Source organism: Haliaeetus albicilla, chromosome 10 (genome assembly GCF_947461875.1).
Source record: "Haliaeetus albicilla chromosome 10, bHalAlb1.1, whole genome shotgun sequence".
In the NCBI taxonomy this organism is placed as follows: domain Eukaryota; kingdom Metazoa; phylum Chordata; class Aves; order Accipitriformes; family Accipitridae; genus Haliaeetus; species Haliaeetus albicilla.
In genome coordinates, this window is record NC_091492.1 from 42,108,771 (window position 1) to 42,129,906 (window position 21,136).

Here is a 21,136-nt window from a genome sequence, read left to right on the forward strand (position 1 = left end):
TAAAGTCTTCTGTCATATGAACCTACTTGCTAATTCTACTCTTAACTCAAGAACCAGCAATTAAGCATTTTCAGATTTCACTTCAAATTATTAATAAGTGGTACTCAGCTGCTTGATATTTGTAGCTTCTTTTTACATTGAAAGCCTTCAAAAATACTTCCATTTCAGCTCCTGTGAGATTCCTTTTATTCCTTGTTCGTAAACTGCTTTTCCATATATTAGCTGGTCTCATTCTAAATAATACTGAGCATGGCAATAGTTTGGGGGTTTATGTAGTTATCTACAGTACATAAAACAAATTGTTGTAATACACATTCCATGCTTGTACACCCTTCAACTAAGCCTATCAAAGCAGGAAACAAGGAGATAACCTTTTGGTAATTGCAAGAAAGTATCAAAGCATGCAATAACACAGTTTCAGCAGCAAAACACTCCCTTCTTTCCCACTTTCATAATCTTATAATAAAACGAAAGATTTAAGAGCACTTTCATTAAAAGCAATACTACTGATTTGTACACCCATTTCACAGGAAGGGGTGCTTATTCTTGATTTTACACATTGCTTCACACACTTAAAATACATTTTGACAGACAAGAACATCTTCTCATTCAATAATTATTAACATATCTCGCTACACAGCAGTTAAGAACATATTTCCTGTCTCCTGAAAGAGTTCCCAATTCCTTACAACTACAGTAAATCTAACACAATACCTTGAAAGAACCTTAAATAGACTATTTTAAATTGAAACAAGGAGACTTTTCACTCCTTTATTCTCTTTCATATTAGTAGAACCAAAAAAAAATTTTTTTTTTCCAAATTCAAGTTTTCCATAACTTTTCTTCAAATCCCTAATAGATGCTGGAAAACCATCTACTTAACATTCATAGGTTAAACATTTACTCAATTTAGAAGACTTACCTGATAAAATAAACTTCAAAATTGCGAAGTTCATAAGTGAGCATCAAGAAGCCTACCTAGCTGTAATAAAAATACTGAAATTGAGCTCTGGAAAGTTTTTCTGCTCCAGAAACATCCTTGAAAACACAGCTGGCATGCTCTGTTTTCCTGTAGGTGAAAGTCTACCCACCAGCAACTTTCAGGTAGAGAAACAACAGCAGAAATTAAGTCTGGGCCACAACTATATGGTCTAACACGGATGCCTTACAAAAAGTCCTTCCTACAGCTAACATTTTTGCCTCTCAACATTTATCAGCACATGGGGATTACAACTGCGTCAGCCCAATGTCCCAAGAATTCATAAACAGGAATGAACCAAAAAGCTCCATGTTCTTCCTGTCACAGATCAAATTTTAACTACATTTTTAAACTTATCAAGCTGAATATCACGAACAATAATCTTTCAGGAAAGATTTACCTAATTAATTCAAGATAATCTATTCTTCAGAAGAGTTTCCATCAAAATCCTAACATTCTACCTCCAATACAGTACAAGGGTTATTAGCATCTTTTGGGGGGAAAGCACCTCCAGCATTTAATGGATCAAGTGCAATATACCAGACAACACAAAAAAACCAAAGGGTTTGGCTCAAAATAATTTAGCCCACAGAAAAATAGTAACATTACATATACCACCTTTCCTTCACAAGCCCTTCCCCCTGCAACAAAAAAGTTGCTCAGAAAGAACTGTCAGTCTGATCTATCTGAGGTGAAAATACCTTTAAGTGAATTTTTAGTGAGAGCAAGTCAAGAGTTAACTGCAACTGTACCAACACTTGAAGGATGATTGTCCCAAGAGTAGCAAAATGCTAAAATTGTATTTATTTTCTCTCAAGGAGCTTTGTACTGTTAAGCTGCTATTTTGAAACTATATGATGAAGCACCTGTCACAATACTGGGTTTTCACTTCTGTGCCATGCATTGCTTAGGCCAACAATAACGGCTGGAGGGTACAGATGGGTGTCTGGAGTTTCTCACTGATGCCCCAAGTTCCTTGTATTTGTTTGTCTTGTCTTCATAGCTTCACAGAGGAACACATGTGATGGCAATCCCAAATACCTACCAGAAGCAGTGATTTCAGGCAAACAAGCTATAAGATGATAGTTCTTTAAACAAAACGGCATCCTTCTATCAAACACCCAGAATCTTATTCAAGATACTGTCTAACATTCTGACAGCCTTCCAGAGTCCACCTCCAGGGTCATGTTTACAGTCACCAAAACTATATTCTCAGTAGCCGTGCACATCATAATTCCTGCATTATTCTTGATAATTCAAGTATTCTGTACCACAGATGTAACAAAGCCTAATATATCCATAAACTCAATATGCAGATTACAAGTTTATAGTCAAAACTGTCAGACAAAAAGGTTGTTTAAAATGTCAGACATAAGTATTCTTTGCAAAAGCAAACGCAGCAACTAAGGAACAGGTTATCACCTGCTTATAATCTACATGGAATGCATAGGGTACAAGGCGGGGAAGAGGGGGGAGAGAAGAAGAAAAAAAAAAAAAAGAACCCCAAGAGTCAAGTACAAATTCTCTATGGCATTCCAGATGGTATTTGGTCACCAAATGCAAATGAGATCACTGCAACTTGCAAATCTACAATTTCCCTGTCAAAAAACCTGCCAACAGTAAGATACTACCTCCTCTCCATTCCCTTTCTTCTGTAGAATTCACAAAAAAAAAAAAAATATGGGAAAAGGTACCGCAGCTGTACCACTTGTCAAAGTTCTTCAGGCAGTAATATCATTAAATAGCATTTATCCTTGAGAAAACAAAACTTCCACAAACTAAAACGCTCCCAACTTTTTCAAACTTGTAAAATCACTCAACTTTTCTCCCATTCAGTGACCCCATACCAATTAGCTTTTTTCACTTGGAACAGAATAAAGGTATTCCATCTTTCTTCAAATTGAAATCCAATCATAATAAAACCCAGAACACAACAGCTGAGGCTGGCAGGAAAAAGAAATGTAGGAGTATGTGCAAGAGACACACCTATGAAATTCACAGCTGTCTAGCTAATCTAACTACTTAACTGATCTATAGCTGTTCTGCAAATAATTGTTTTTGCTTAATCTCCCATGACAGCATTTAATTATCTACACAGTTTTGGAAAGCTACTACATAAACAACTGTTCCTAGTACTCCTGTTTATAACTACTAAGTTGTTTTCTCTATGACTACTTGAAATTCTTTTATTCAAGGCAGATTGTTGTTTCCATAATCATCTATCTTGAATGTTATAAAGATAAGGCAACCCACACATTTCATATGCAAAAATTTAAAAAGTGTTTCTAAGTCTCAGTTTGGACTTATCATTTGTTTAACAAAAGTACTAAATGTCATCCAATATTATTTGAGCTACTCTGTTATTCAGGAAAATCAATAATTCTAATTTAGACTTGAATGAATAAAAGACAAAGACTTAAATTTAAGTTGCCACTGAATTTTTATTACCCTAATGACAATTTCACTTTTAAAGCACAAGTCCTAGGCAGGAGAACAGAAATCCAAAATGCTGTGAGCAACTTCATACTTGGTAAGAATTCATGATCTCATTAACAGCCATTACTTCCTAAAGTTCATACATCTCAAAAGACAGGATTTGTAAAGCTGAAAATGTTCCCGACAGACTCTAGTCTTCCACTTGGATTTGCAGTGGCAGATTTCTGGGACTTGTGCTCCTAAACATATGAGTACAAACACAAAAACAAAGCTCTGGTCATTGAACTCTACGTTACTGACCACAGTGACAATCCAACCCATACAAACAAGATTTTAAGCCAATGCAGCTTATTTCATGACTAGGTTATACCGAAACAACCAGCATGCTATGGTGGCTCAGCTGACAGGCAGGTAAATTGCTATGCTTCAGTAACTCACTTATTTTCTGTTTGTATGCCCACATGCAAAGTTATTTATATTTTCAAGAGCATGTAAACTCAGGAAACCAATTTCAACTACCAAATATTTCAGTACTACGATCTGCTTATCAATAAAAATCAAAATAACCATGTTTCTTCTGCCTTGCTGCTGCATGAAACTTTGAACGGTGTCCTTTGTCATATTTCAAGGAATCCATGTACATAAATGCCTGATTCTGGCAGAATTCGATGTCCAACATTTTGTCAGTACTGATGGTTGAACTCTAAAAAACTACTGACGAGAGCAAGACAGCTCAATCAGCAGTACAATTTATAATACTTTTACAATTAGCTCACTTTAAACTATTATCTGCTAAGTCACTACAAGCATTTCAATGTGCTTTTAATATAGAACAAGTAAACCTATCATTATATGATTTACACACATTACAAAGAATTCCAAAACCTGCAGCGGGACAAAAGGAGATTACTTCCCAAATTCTTGCAGGGTCCTGACAGCTAGCAGGAGCATATTTCTTCTTCCTTCAATTACCATGTACTTCATTCCCCTAAATAAGTTACACATAGTCCTACTTTCTCCATCTCCAGACTCAACTTTGCATCTCTTCATGTCCCTCTGTATCTTTTTCTTTCAGACTTTTTTACTTCAACGTGACAGAACATTGCAAATAAGGATCACTCAATGATAGTGCTATTGTACCAGGGTAGACACATCTTTTCAGTAAAGCTGGCTGCAGTGTTGTGAAACACACTGCGCTCAAACTGTTTATCATCAGTGTGATACTGCTGCTGTTGACACTTTAAAAAACAGTGCTCCTGCAGACAATTTTCAGATTTAATTCCACTTAAAAATTTTCATGCTAAGGCTCCAGCCCAGATGCTTCACAAAATTTTGGACTAAGCAAAAAAAAGTGTCAAAGTGATGCTATTTTCTACACTCTATCCCATACTGTATCTGAGCAGGTTCAGCTATTCATATATTTAAATGCTTCACAATACCATTATCACTGGAAATAGCGTTATATTGTTGTAACCAAGATGTTAGATATAAACAAGCTACATCAATTTACAACAGAAACAGAAGCTATCACCTGCAACTCCCCTCAAATAAAAAGACACTGAAGTCCCATATACTACATTTGAAATATTAAATAAACTATATTTCACAAAGAGAAAAGCATATATTATTAAAGCTTTGCTGGGTAAGTAGAAATATTACCCATGCCTTCATTCAAAACAGGTGCCTCATAAAAAATTAATGTCAGTGGAATGGCTTGGTGCAGCACTTCCGAGCCACCTCTTTAATTATACATGACCACATAGCTACCTGCTATGTGTAGAAATACGCCTAAAGATACACAGTGTTTCCTATCTGTGATTTCACAGGCTATGTTACCAAATAAACAGTCTGGTATTCATGAAAGTATGAAGTTTGTAACAGTCTGAAGATAGGTGATTAGAACAAGATAACCTATAAGAAAATTAACATAGCAGAACCCAGAACCCAAACAGGGTAGGGTAGAGGTAAGGAGATAAAGGACAACTAAAGCACACTTCACAAATACAACATTCTATATATTTCAACTGGCATATAAATTTTATCGCCAAGGAACCAGAAGGTAGAAAGGCTATATCAGGATGAAAGTTTATTGCAAAAAACAAGGAACTGATCCTTATTATTGGGGGTACTGAATAAACCTGGCTTACCCCTGCATTTAGGTTTTTCACCACAACTTGACTCATTTCCAGCAGATTCATTCATTTCTAACCTTACTGTTATCTTACTGTAATCTAACAAATGAGAAGGAAAAAAACAAACAAACAAACAGGGAGAGGGAAGAAGGCCCATTCCCTACATGCTGCTTGGTGGTCAAGTGTGTTGGGGTGTTGGTTTGGGGTTTTTTTTTTAATCACTACTATTATTCCAGGATTAGCGAACTTTCACTGTTTTCATTCAAGACATGAGAGGTGAAACAAGAAACAAGTATTCATGCAGTCTAACAAAATATCTTTTAAAAGTTAAAGTTTTCAGGCAAACTAGGTCTACTCATAGCAACAATACATCACTGAAAAGGAATTAATATATAGTGGATAGTCACAGCCACAAAGGATCACAACAGATAAAGTTAGTTTTGTTCTATAATTTTAAGGCTACATATTCTGGAGACACTGAGGACAATCAAGTTGCATAAAACTTACAATCACATAAACTTATCATTGTCACCTTTGTCTTACCCTCCCCTCGCTTCCTTTTATTACATTCACTTGTTGCAACTTGCCTCCATTTACACTCAAATCCTGTAGCATGACCAACATGGCAAGTTCTGACCTTGCAGATTTACCTGTGGTGCCATGGAGTTTGCCTGACTGTAGCATAGCTGTTTTATTCCATCAACTATTACCTTATGCCAGGGTTTATTTTATTATTATCCTTTGAACTAGAATTTACCCTGATTTTACAGCGCATCCAAGATTTCACAAAAATTTAAGTAATGATGTTGGATTTAGGTCTCCTAAGTTCATTTCAAGTTTTCATTTTGCATTTTATCAAACGAATCACTTGCAGCAGAGAAGTCAAATTTACAAGCTTTATTTCCTTTAGGTCTTAAAACACAAATTGTGACAAAATCACATATGGTAGCAAGTTAAAGTCTTTAATGACAAAGTTCCTTTTCCACTGGAAAAAATATAAATAAATCAAGAAACAAAGAAAGAGAGTAACTTACTGTGCAGTTCACGATGTATCACATCTACAAGATTTGGTTCATCTCCCCACCAGAATATCCATAGCTCCTTACAATCCGGTTTGACGTCACGGCGCCACACACAAAGCAAATTGGCCTGCAAGCAGCGGATGAAGCTGAGCAGAATTGGATCATCCTGTGCTGGGGCTGAAATGATAGGGCCACAGTCCCCATGACCTTCAAAATTGTACCTACGCCATTTGATGCCTGTGAGTTCAGCCTACAGGAGGGGAAAGAAAAAAAAAAGTCATTAAATCACTATTTCAAAATTTAGTTACAGTCATAGTGCTGGTTTCTTTCACTTTCATTGTTTAATTTGTAGAATTCAGCTCTAAGGAGCCGAAGTTAAAAACTCATCCTATTCCCACATTTTCTTCTTTTCCCCCTCAAGGAAACAAATTTTAGAAACAGTACTGAATAAACCTGGCTTACCCCTGCATTTAGGTTTTTCACCACAACTTGACTCATTTCCAGCAGATTCATTCATTTCTAACCTTACTGTTATCTTACTGTAATCTAACAAATGAGAAGGAAAAAAACAAACAAACAAACAGGGAGAGGGAAGAAGGCCCATTCCCTACATGCTGCTTGGTGGTCAAGTGAGTTCAGTGTCAGTCCGAAAGTTGACCACTCAGAAGTCACAAAGAAAAAGTACTACAGGACATAAGAGAACAAGTGACTTAATGAAAATGGTCAAATACAGCTTCATATTGTGGTGTTACAGGTTTACCACACCTGCTTTTTATTTTTATTTTGCTCAAATGAACAAAAACAGAATAAGGAAAGTTGCCATTTACTGTCTCTCAACCAGACAGAATTCTCTTATTAACCATCAAGGAAGAATAAAAAGAGCAGGAAAATGGCTACCCGGACTTTTGGGAAGGATTTTCCCTCTACACAGGGTAAAAACCTGAAGAAGTATACGTGTCCCACTGCAAAGCTGTGTGAATAAACAATTGCCAGGGAAGAAGCCGATAAAGTAATCAAACCATAAAAGAGTTGGCAGCTAGAACCAGGTCAGCAGAGCAATGGTTCTAATTGTTTGGGGTTTTTTTTCTCTTTTCACTTTTAATAGCAGATGCTCACAGCTGTCACATTCAGTTCTTCCCGCCTCTGAAGTGTCCAGATTGTTACCTTTTTATCTATTTCTACTACCCTGCCCATCACACTCTTCCTCTCCCCACCCCAGCCTGCTGCCTGGTTTCCTTCTCCCGCGTTTCCTCCACTCCCAGTTTGCTCCTATGACTGTTGCTTCGTCCTCCTTTCTCTCCACCCTCCACCGGCTCTGGGAGCCTGCCCAGTACACAAAGGGGAATACTCATGTGAATTCTAGTCTAGCTAGCGTGAGTATCATTATCAAATAAAAAAGTGGTATGTATATACTCTGTGTTCACAGTGGGCTTGTATTCTAGTTTCTAATCCATGTTACCACATTCTCACTGCTGTTATTACCTCTGCTTCATTTACAGTATTCATACCTTCACTTTGCTGCTCAGAAATAGCTGGTGTGCTCAGCCTTAAAGTGGTCCTACAGGAAAAGCCAGCTAGTCTACAGCAACAAGCTGCAAAAACTCAAATACAGCATACACACCTTTGACAAGAGAAGTCACTGCCAGGGAGAAGGGGAAAGAAACAGCAGTGGAAATACTACCTGTAGGAATGCCTGCCTCCTCCCTCTCAATAAATTAAGCTGTATCTAAACACTAAAAATCCTTTCCTTCCTCTTCACAGTACATACAGAAAATATCAACAAGAAAAAGGGTGAATTTTTACTCCTAAAGAAAACAAAAGACTTGCAAATCACATATTCCTCCCATTGTCATCATCTGCACAAGTACATTTGACCTACTGGCCTACACTGCTCCTCCAAAACCCATACTACATGTCACATACGGAAGGATCTCCCTTTTCAAGTCCACTTGAACTTATTTCATTTAGAAGTTTAAACTCTAAAATTTACTTTCCTTCACCACAATAACTGGAAGTAAGCTGTTACTTGTTCAAGAGCTAGCTGGTTAACTGCTGAGGAGCTAAAGGTGACGTTCATCATACCAACAACAGAAGCAAAAAATACTTGTATTTCTTTGATCTTATAAAAATCTCCCTTATCACCTCATTCTGCCTGTATATTGCCTAGCACAGCAGGGTTCTGGCCCATGACTAAAGTTCGTGTGACTATGCCTCAAGGACTATTTCCCCAAACAGTGAATTACCCAGATTGCCTATTTAATTTTCCTTTGAAGAAGCCTCAGCAGTCACACAGGAATACAGTAGCTGACCTCTGCTGGGAAGGGGAAAAATCTAACAAAACACTGAACAGCAGTGAAATTGGTTTTAATTTTTGCATGCCCCTAAACCACCAGTCATCTTCAGTTCCACATTGTGGAAGTGATGCTACCATCCTGTACCACATCAGCAGGATACCAACGGTGACGAAATCGCAGACAGCAGTGGATTATCCCTGCTAAAGACTTTCTACAGCCAGCACTACTGCTTTTGCACTCTAACAGAAATGCTGATCATCTATTCAAAGTTTTGGGGAAGCATGGAAAAGCAAATCAGAAAAGATAGTCAAGAATGGCCAAGATGCACAGCATATATGCCATGTTCCTGGCACAAAAGAAGGCATGGGAGTGCAACAGGAAGAGGCAAAAGGGAAGGACAAAAATTATTTTTTCACAGTAGAGTGCTGCATAGCGCTGAAATACCTCGTACATTACATAATACTCTAAAAGAAAGTGCTTACACATGCTTCTCCAAAACACCTACATCTGTTCTACATGGATGTCTTAGAAAAGGAACGTTCAGAGTTTCTGAAAAAGTGTGATGAATAGGACTACGAATCACAAAGCACCAAAGATTAGTGCTACCATAGGCAACCTAGGAAAAAAAAATGTTAAATGTTTATATGTCAAAATCCACTGGGAACATATGATAAGTCACAAAAAACATGGAATAGAAGGATGACAAAACCAAAAACCCAACCAAACAAAAAAGGTTACTCAACAGCACCACTCACTTGATCAACACAGCAATAACTGTCTGAAACAGCAGACAAGCTCTTGCAGCTTTCTGGTAGCTCAGAGGTATCAGCCCACAACATTCCATCCATATTGCAGATGAAATATCATCAGGAAGAGCATACAGAAACCAGCAGAGCTGCATCCAATTTAATTCTACGCTAACAAACTTCTGAAGTGTCTAGTTCTGTAGAACAAGGAATGATTAACTACTAGAGCTAACCAGGGTCACTAGTGACCACTCACACAGAAAGTGACTCCCAAGAAAAGGAAGAGACAAGTACTGGGCGTTTTGGACTTAGTAGCAGCATAAAATGACATCTCTTACATTGTCTTCTGGTCAAAGATGCAGAGATGCAGTTCAGTGCATTTATTTGGATACGTGCGTTTCTGCTTTAATTTTTAATAGGTAAGCATCAATACTAATCCCTCAGAACGTCCAGATTTTGTCCTCACATTAATTAAAACTGAATTCAAAAGAAGATCTGAATCCTGAAGGAGTACACATGAGAAGACTGCACCAGGAACACTAACATATATTCTGTGCCTCTACAGATGTTTTGTGTAAAGTATTTAACATACTATAGGGAGAGTATCTGCATCCACATGAAGTTTTTTTTAATTAATTTATTTAAACAAACAAACATCACTAGTTTTAAAAGGCCTCAATCTGTAGCAGGGTTTTTACAGACAAGACAGCCAATGGCCGGTGGTTCTGGTGATTGTATTAAAGAACTAAATGTGGTTTCATTTACGTTTAATCAGCAGTGAACACAGGCTGCTACCAAAATGGCAGCCTCTTCCTCATCCCCAGCCATGCATTTCCATCTCCCAATCTGACATTAGATCCAGTGATCATGCAATCACTGGGTGCATGGAATCAGTTCACCAATTTAAAGATGAAAAACAAAAAGAAAGAAGAACATTTATCAGATCAGCACACCGACAGCTTACCCTGCAGCCACATAACCACTAGAGCAGACAGAAGAGCAGGAGTGAGAACGCACAGCTGAAAGCAGCAGTGGAGTGGGATCTCCCCTTTCAGTGACAGCTCCAATCAGATAAAAGAGAACATTAAACTGCACACAGAGACTGTTGTTAATGTACACCTTAAACCAACACAAGCAAGCACTCGTGCCAAAAGCAGTCCTGGACTGGCCTGCCTTCCCTGCCTCAGTCATCTGCTCCTGACTCTACCACCACTTCCACTTTACAGCAGTGCTGCTGTTTGCATAGATTCATACCGAGGTGAACTGACTAAAAATCAGAAGTATTACATTAAACGGTTTTCTCCTCTACTCAGATCAGTCCCCATACCCGATTCATTAAATACCCACAGAGATGCTTGTACCAGCAAGACAGAGGACAGCAAAGCCAGTCAAGGATGGTAGAGCTGCTCCTTTTAGTAAAACAGCCTAAAGTACTCACTGAGATAGAAACCAAGATTGCCAACCTGAGGACAAAACTGTGAACATGCTGTTTTACTCACAACTGGTTAGAAATGAACGCAGAACAAAGCAAAAGTCTTGCCAGGTGATGTAATCTTCTGTGATTCTTGCATCTTTTCCCATATGCGTAGTCTTGGCTTATTATTGTTGCTACAATGTTCTTAACACTAAAAAGCCTGACAAAAAAAGGAACTTAGAAATACTTACTATTAACCAACATTGTTAGTAAATCATGCATTATGCAAGAGATTTTTGCTTTGGTTTATGAAGGAACATATGTTTCAGAGGACTATGCTGTGAAGGGTTCAACTTCCCAGATAAGAGGGGCTTTTTTTTTTTAATTTTTTTTTTCCTAAATTCAGTTAACTGCAACAGGATACAGAATAAAGTGTTTGTAAGACACCTGTTCTAAATGCACTGGGCCAAGCCTGTAAGGAAACAGAGAAATCAGATCTCTACGTCTAACAGTAATATCCAAAATCTTCACTAACATTCAACTTTTTACAGTAAAATTCCCAAAACACAAAAAGATCTTTCTGATGTATCCAAAAGCAGCTATCAGGGTAGAAGAGTGCGTTCAAACCCAAAATTCCACACAGACATCCAAAACCACCCAAAACATACCCAAGGAACAGGCATTAAGGAAAACACAGCCATGCCAATGCTTTCATTCAGAAACATGGCCATAGAAAGAACGTCATATGCAGTCCTTGGAAAAGGAGTGCAAACACAGGTTTCCCTCCTCCTAGATAACTGTCTTAACCGTTACACTCCGCAGAGTGAAACGGCTTCAGAAGAAATGAGCTAGGAGTATCCAAACCTCCGATATCCCCTATACACACTACCAAGCAGAAAAGACAGAGAAAGCAAATTACTAGCACTTTCTTTTACAACCATTAGTCTGCTGCCCTAAATACAGACACCTTCACATCTATCTACAACAGCTGAGGGCTGTAGCCATTTTAACTCCAGGACAGCATCCAGAACTGTAAATTCCTAGTAGAGACAAAACCTAAGCACTGATTCTTTTCCCCCCCCTCAGGCTTAAATCAGAATAATAGACAGGCAGGAGGGGTCTTCTGCTGATCTCATAGCACTCCATTCAGACTGGCAGAGTTTAGGCTGCTGAAAATCACAATTCCCCAGTAACATTTCACACTGCACAACTTGATTCTGGCATGCTACCAGCAACCCTGAAGATATAATTAGTGCTGTGTAGCCACTGTGACTATTTTCCTCTTCTGCAGTCCTCGCAGATGGAACACAAACAAAACATATCTTCCACCTCCTCTTTTTTTTTTTCCTCATCTCCACCAAACACTTTTTGGACTATATATGTTGTATGGGAAATGGACAGACCAATTCTAAATGAACTTCTCCAGAAGACTTGAGTAATTCCACCCACTTTAATACACAAAGCTCCCTTGGAGAGATTATACAAGCATACAGACACAGCAGAACCAGAAAAAGGCAGAGCATCAAAAGTTCGAGAAATTCTTGTATTTGGCCACTCCAAGTGTAAAGCAGAGTTATTTCTGTATTATTGTACTGCTCTACATTAAAAACAATGGCTAAAATTACATAATCACATGTTATTTTTCCTGCTTCACATAGTACAGAAAGGTGAGAAAAGCTAAGGCAGATTCAGATCCCAGAGGGCAAAAAAATCAGTACCCCAGTACTTCCAAAATAGGAAGGATATACTTAAAAATGAAGCAAAGATCTACAGAAGAGGCTTGAAGGGTCTTATGAGCTAAATAACTAGATATCCATCACTCAGGCCCTCAGCTGCAACCCTGACTTTCACAAAGACTTTCAACATGGCATTGTTCAGGTCATTTTATCTTTCTCAATTCTCCTATATGAAAGAAAACAAAAATAAAACAAAAGCCAGGTATAAAAATACTTCCCACTTGCCTGTCCAAAAGGTGCTACTCAGACAAATTCAGGTCTGCACAGTGCTTCAAATGTAAGTTTCTCTAATTCTCTTAAGAAAAGAAGCAAGTACTGTAAAAAGCAAAGCAAACCACACCACACCTCATCACTTAAGTCAGGTACTTCTACAAACAAGTTTCAGTTAACCAACGGGAATATAAAGATTAAAAAGCTTTCATCATATGCCCTTCTAACCAAGGGGAAGATGTTAAGTTGTCCACGGTAGCTTAAAAGGCTGTATTTACCAGCCTCTGAAGTTAGGCACAATCTAAACAATTTCTCTAATTTAGATTTTTGTTTGCTTCTATGTTGGATACTGTAGTTGCTAAGTATCTTTAGTCTAGAATTTATGTTTCAAATTGGAACATAAAAAACATAAATGCCATATATGTATTTTTTCGCCAGTTTTATTAGAGTCTCATCTTAAAGATTTTCATTCAAGTAAGTAGCTATTCTGAAGCCACTAGAGACTCATAGGAAGGACTACTCACATGAGTAAAAATCTGCATAAGAAAGCCCTTAGTTCATAGTCCAAGAATTTAGACTGTAGTTAAAGGTGTCATGGGAATTACACCACCATTTTAATTAAATGCTGTAAGATCTTGCAGACATATTCAAGATTAGCACCATCTGTTTTGGTTACAGTGTTTCATTTCACTACATCATCCTCACACAGCAACAAAACACCATTTCACACTCTACTCAAGCCATTTAAATACCAGATAAAATTATGTCATCTTGATACACCTTACTAGGAAGGAAGGACAAAAGGACAATAGACAGGAGGACTGAAAAATACTCTGTAACAACACGTGCTTATGGGGAAGGCAAACACATAGTCTGACAAGAACTCTTGTCCCCCACTCCTACTGAAATAAAATATTTAGTAACATCTGCCTGAGTCCCTGTCAAGCAAGTGGAAAGAACAGAGGCAAGAAACACATCAGGGAACAGAGGAGATGGCTTAACTAAAAAAAAGTTTTCTTCATAGCTATATGTTACTTCTACACTCTGAGAAAGACTCCTATTTGGATAGCACAACCTTCTATGATATGACTGAAGCAGCAACAAGCACCCGTACACAGACATTCTCTTACCTTTTATTCCTGGGTCTATAACTCTCTTGGTTTAAAAAACCAAAACAAACCAACCATCTCAACACTGTGTGGCCTCCTGAAATCAGGTCATTTACTAAACTACATATTAACATTCCCCTCTTTATCCTATCCATTTAAAAAAAGCAGCAAATGGTTCGTGTTCGCTTCCCTCAGGGCTTATCCCTTCTGCCCCTTAAAAAGGAAGGAACCATATGGCAGCGAAGAGAGGCCTTATCCTGCACTGAACGAGCCACGGCTCGTCTTCAAGATGACATGCAGATAAGCATTGCAATAACTGCATAAACAAAGTTCTTCAAACTTTTTCATACTCCGAATTCAAGAATGTAAAAAACCCAACACCTTAAAAAACATAAATCTAATTCTGAAACGGGCCTCACATGGCCAACAGGAAAACCATGCCATGCCTAGTGCTTCAAAGAGCTGACTGATCAGCTGAGTTGAGCATCATTCTTCTTAATATGCAACTGATCAACAGCAGAATGACATGTTTGACTTTAATCCTTTCCCTGTATAAGCACCCAATCAAGTGGCTGGAAAAAAAGGATAAAGGACAGCCACTAACAATCTTTGAAAAATGAAGGATGAAAAAAATTATCCTTTTTTTGTTTGTTGTTGTTCATTTGCTCTTAAGACCAGCAAGAAACTGAGCACACCACTGCATGCAGCACGTGTGCCTGAAACAGCTTCCTGCTGGATAAATCTCTTCTTACCGTGCCGCCCTCTTCCTTCATACCCCCTGGAACAGATTATCTAAATGCTACTACTTCAGAGCTGTTTGTGACAAGCAACAGTGTCAGGGCATTTGTATGTCATCTTTTATCTTTGCCAAGTCTCAGTGAAGGATTTAGCTGTAACCAAAATCCTATTATCAGATATCTTCCTGGTAGACTTCTGTACCTGGGGACATTTGAGATACTGTATCATAGTATGGAGGACCAGAAAAACAAGATACATTTAAAATAATAGAGTCCACATATGCCATTATTAAAAGCCACAAACTAATAGCATGAGCTGTTATGCCTAAAAAGTAAACAGTACTAACAGAAATTAGGTATTTTTTCTTCTCTCTACTAGATGTCAGTGTGATTCTGCCTATGTGGGAGAAGAGGCAGCCAGGAAGATTAGTAGACTGTTTCAAAGAAACAAAAAGTCAGACTAGTCTCAAAAGGAATTTGAGGTGGCAACTAAGCACCATCTTTCCCAGTGGAAAATATAAAAGGAGTCCAATATTAATGCTCAAATTTCAGCAGTTCTGGCACATGCACAAGCTACCAACAAAGAAGTTTTGAGTGGCAAGCATAAAAGAGTAATCTGATAAAAGGGCCCAAACTGCTGATATGCATCCCAACCGTCACAGAATTTCAAGGTTAAATACTAAAGTAAAAGACTAAAATAAAACACAGCAGAAGGAAGGAAAATGAGGGCATGCTGACATACTGAAAGAGAAACAGTATCTTCCTAGAGTCCACTGCAGAAACAGGTTGGCAAAACAAAATGGAATGTTACAAATTCTCACAAAAGAAACAGAAGGTGACACAGAAATGGTTAGGCCATCACGATTCACCTCTAGCTCTGCACCTTCATCACTAACTGCAGTTCTTGTTTCACCACATCAAAAAGTGGAGAAAACAGAAAGGAGTAGTCAAAAAGTATATATTCCATACAACAAAAAGCATTCAAGGATTAAGACTGTTCAGTCTAAAAGAGGGAAACTCTGAGGGTCTCTAGAGCACAGCTGCTGGTTTTGTCTTCCAGGTATCAAATTAAATTAGCAGAATGCAGACTCAAACCAAAACAAGAGGGCTGAACTTCATGTCAGGATAAAAACTTTGGTACTAGTTGAAAAATTGTCTATTAAATATCTACTTGGTTCAAGAATTCTCTCAACCAAATATATACCGAGCCTGGGAGATTATTCAAGGGAAGTATTATTATGTCCTTGATCTACTCTTACATCTTTCTCCAGGTAACTGCTCATGTTTACAAGGGAGTGCATGCTTTTGCAGCAGATTTTTTGGGTCCCCTGTTCTTGTCCCAGAAAAATTGCAGCATTGCCATGAGCACCTATAGCAAGCCCCTAGGTGACTTCCCAAATACAAAAAGCCACACAATACAGGTCACTGTCACTGACAGCATAGCAGCTGTTAAACTGGTAAGCACCAACACAACATTTCATTAAATCCAGCAGGCCAAACAACCATTGGCCGGCCACCTTTGAGACAGGACACTTTAATGGACTTTTGTTCTGATTCAACAAAGCTGTTCCCATGCCATGTCATTTAGCTAGATACCACACTAGCATCTCTGAAATCTTTATCAGCGCTTGAGGAGCGGTGTCAATGATCACCCTCAAAAGAGCTCTCAGACCTGCCGTCCTCGAGTTAATACCAAGAACCCATCAATAAAACAGTAACAGTCATTCAGGACCAACTCTGGGAACTCGTAAAAAAATTCAATATAAAACAACAACGACAAAAAGAACAAAAGAAGGAATTTTTGAGAGAAGACCTTTGAGTTGCATCAACATCTTTCACCTTCAGTGAATGGCTTTAGTTAGCAAATCTCCAGTCCCTTAACTGATTCAGCACATCTCAGTACATGGTTCCAAACTGGCACCTGGCTCGTCAGCTCTCTTCACTGTAAAGGCTGTAACTAAGTTCATCAGACAGAGATGTAAAAGGATAACGTGATAAGCGTGGCTGGAAGCCAAAGGGCTGAGATTTAGCCATTACTTGAAAAGATGCTTTTGAGTCAAAAATACTCAAGACACAAAAATATAAGGAAACTGAAAGATGGCAGCAACATCTTCTCAGGTCAGCGTGTGATTGAAACACACATAGGCATGCGCTTCCACACACTTGTACTTACTAGCTTTTGCACCAATACAGACACATGAAATGGTAAGTCGTCATGCTGGAGTCTCACCACCAAGCATGAGAGAGAAACTGAAAAGTCAATCTGAACAACAAAACAGGTACTGAATACATAGGAATCTAGAGGATGCTACTACTGAAGACCTATCCATGTACTTGGAGAACACACCTACTCAACAAAGCCAAGACAGAAAAAAGCATTTTAAAACAAGACATGGTGGGTTTTGATTTGTTTTGGGTGGTTTTATGGGGAAAAGGGGAAGAACCAGAATGAAATTTACCCATGTTGGAACCAAACGTATACCAGTGTAAGCTGTATGCAATGGATGCATACAAAGCCTGGAAGCAAAATGCCATCTCCAAGACAAAAAGACAGAAGGAATTGAATACATTCTTTTCATTTTAACAAACCCTAGGTTTAGGTAGTGAACTACCCTGCAGGTCAGGTTACGGACACTATTTTACAGAGCACACTAAAAGGTACCTCTGAGTTCTATAACACTTCAGCCAGTTTCTTTACAAATTGGAATCAACTATGTTTTAACTTCTGAGTAGATGGTTGAGAACACATAATAAAACGAAAACTACCACTGCACACTTCAGGTAGCACACAAAAGAAAGCAAGCAAATGTGCAACTTGCTAGCCAAAGAATCCCTCCCTCATTCTAAGACAGGGTGAATGATTAGGTTTGCAAGTTCCCTTCAAAAAGGCAGAGTCAGAACTGAGTAACTGCCCATTTTCCAAATTAAAAAAAAAATCCTCTCTTGCAGAAAAGTAGTCCAACACATGAAAAAAGTTGACAAAAGCAAATCTGCAAGTAAACGAAGAAATCTGCTCTCTTCCCCCAACTTTAACCTTTTAATTTTTTTTAACTGAAGGAGGAAGGAAATGTCAAACATCAGAGTCATACAATGGACTATCAGATGTTTCCCAAACCAAGTAATCTGACATATGGGCAGAAAAAAAAAAAGGGGGAGAGAGGGGGGGCTGGAGGAAGTAACAACCCGAGTAGAGTAAACTTTGGCATACCGAGTTAAAGAATGCAGTTCCTTTTCTTCCCTTACACAAAGGGAATTTAAGAGCTCAGAACTAGAACATTTTTGTACACCACATCTAAGCAGAACTGCTTAGGGAATACCAACGACAGCTCACATAGCCATTTTACACATGTGTCCATCACTGACCTGCAAAGCAAACTATGCTGCCTGCCCAAATGGGCCCTGGCCCAGATTCCTGGCTCCAGGCTAGGAAGGTAGTAACAGTGCAGAAATACAATCAGACAGCCCTGGTTCTTTAGCATCAACATCATCTTGACCAGTGACATCAAATAAAGCTCAAATTGTTAGGCAGTCTGCCAAAATCCCTCAGCCCTTTAAAAAAACCCACCACAGCAAGAATTCTTTCTTACGAATCTTCCTTAATATAGAAAGAAGAAAATCAATCCACTACATGACTGGTCATGTAGATTCATTTTGCCAGCTTTCTTACTGTCATTCCTGCAAAGACAAGAATCCAGCAACTCCTGCCAGAATGAAATTCACAGAGAACTCAAGTCAAAATTTTATTAAAATACACACACAAAATTAAATAATCAGAAACTGGGCTAAAAGAAACCAGCAAATTCAGAATAAAGTAAGTTAACCAATTAACCTATTCTGTCAGCAAAGTTTTTGTTTGGTTGGTTTTTTTAAATAAAAATACTGGAAATGGTCACTACAAGATGTTCCTGGAATTCATTTTATAACTCACCCAGAACCGCCTACAAATTCAGTAATATTGTGGACATACACGAAGTGAGACTCATAAAAACCTGACACTAAGAGATTGCAGATATACTAGGCTAGATTTAAAAACTTCCTAGTAAACCAGAGACTCCAATAAGAAAAAAGTCATGGTTTTATACTGTAACAAACCACACATTTTGAAACTTATGTCTCATAGCTGTCAGCTATGAACACATTGTTACCAAAAAACTGAAGGTTGCCAATGCCTGGTCAGTAGGTACAGAACAGTCTTCCTCTAAATTTTTTTCCTCAATCCTCTGTTCTCACAGAATACTGTATTTTATGGGCAAATATGGAGTTATAATAGGCAACAACAAGGCACTGACCACAGCATAACTCTTTTAAAGCTAAAAGATTAATTAAATAAAGTTTTACTGAACAAGCTTTAAATTTCCTTCTCTAAGACATGGATTGTGGTTACGCAGCCACTTTGATCTCGCTTCAATCCATGCCGCTGCCAAAACCTGGTGGGGAGAGAGAGGAAGAAGGGGTACACAGAGCTGGCTAGGGAATGAGAAGGGGAAAAGCTTTTCACTAGGTCAGCTCCCTGATCCAGGCTTAAATATGAGCTTATAAATCCTTCTGGGGTCACCAAGGCATGGAAGAAGAGTGAAGGAGGAGGGAGAAAAATGAGAGGGAGAAAAACCACACCTCCTCTTCTTTAATTAATATTATTTTCTTTTCATAGAAAACAAGAATAGTACACTACACTGCAACATTGGCTGACTAAAGAAAGCAGAGGTAAGCACCTAATGAGAAGTGATACAGAAATACATGTGTCATATACTAAAAATTAATTTCAGAAGACTGACCATTTTTCTCTATTTTCATAAGCTGATTAAATACATTCCTTAGTATAGCGACAAGGTCTTTGTGTATGTTTAAGCTCATCTGTGTTAGTCACATAAGTGTAAATATTGCCTAGGGGCACATTATACAACAGCAACACACAATAAAATTTCCTGTCTCAAAGAAACAAAAGAGAGAATGCCACTAAAAGCTCAAGTCACATTTCCATATGCACTACTGCAACTCTGCTTAGGAAAGTGAATTAAGCCACATAAGACTCAATAAGAAATAAAATTTTTTAACAGACAGGTAGGAAGTGAGAGTCAGGATTTATCAAAATTAATCAAAAACTCCCAGCACAAGCTGGAAAGACTGCTTAAACCTTTTACATTTGTGAGATACTAAAAAACAGGCACCATCTTACTAAGTAAAAAGCTAAGAACCCTCCCGACTGAAAAGTTAAACTTACTATATGGTATCAAAGTGGTTTATGTTCAGATGTCATTATCATTTTACAGTATAGCGATCATACTAATGCAAGACTGCGTAACTAGCTGAAGCCACAGCAGGAAACAAATGCAAGCTGTCATTCTTAGTATCACAGGCCTGTTATCCCTGCGGTATATACTTCACATATGTCTGCAGAGGGAATCTTAACACAATGTTTTAGTAATATTTTGAGGTCTGTTAGAGGACAATATTTTTATTAGCTGGTTTCTCTTGGAGACTACCAGTTGATCTTGCAGAACTCAGGGAAAGATGACCTATTTTTAAAGCAATACTTAGAGCTTAAAATGAAAGTGGTATAAAAGTTTGGTCTGAGGAAGAAGGATGCCCCCATGTAAATATATACTCCATATAAACAAAACTTCCAGATTTGATTTGGGACCTTCTGTTGAAAACACTGGTGTACTTTTAAAACTGGCAAGTTAATACTGAAATGAGCACACTTCTAGTCAGAACAGTATTTGTTTCATTATTTGTGTTACTATGGCACCAACAACTTGCAAATCCCACTGTGCTAGACTCTACACAAAAAAGTGCACTACTCACCCACAGAACAGTAAATGAATACACACAGACTTGAAAGAATATAAAACTATACTTGTCAGCCTTAAAAGCAACAGTCTGAAAAGACCAACCACCTATTCAGTGTTATTAGGTTGTCTGTAGGATCCCACAAACAAGTTTAGGAAAAGGGTTTGTAGGACAGCAATGTAGTAAGTCTGTGGACATCAACTGGTAACCTCCCACAAATACAAAGGAGGGACTAGGAAAAAACCCAAAAGACACTAATTTATAATTTGATGATCCTGGTGTATATCGGAGTCAGGAGACAGTCAGTACTGAATGAAAAATAAAAGGCAGAGAAGGAATAGGACTCAAGGCTTTGGAAGTGAAAGCACGGTAACTTTGAGGAGATGTAACAGCAGGGGAAGACAATGAAAGACCGCAGAAAGGTGCAACGTGGTCCCAGTCACAGGATGTGAGAGGAAAATTTGTAGCAGCATTCTTGATATGACCAGAGATGTTTTAATCAAACCCCAATAAAAGGATGCTGCCACAACT

At 38.2% G+C, this 21,136-nt stretch overlaps 1 protein-coding gene across 1 annotated transcript in view; it reads right to left on the reverse strand.

Annotated features, from left to right (window-relative positions):
- MED13L (mediator complex subunit 13L) overlaps positions 1-21,136 on the reverse strand; it is a 204,317-nt gene that overhangs the window by 176,397 nt on the left and 6,784 nt on the right. Inside the window, exon 2 of the mRNA XM_069795321.1 lies at positions 6,582-6,819. Within this exon, the coding sequence (XP_069651422.1) occupies positions 6,582-6,819 (238 nt within the window). The remainder of the gene's footprint in view (positions 1-6,581; positions 6,820-21,136) is intronic.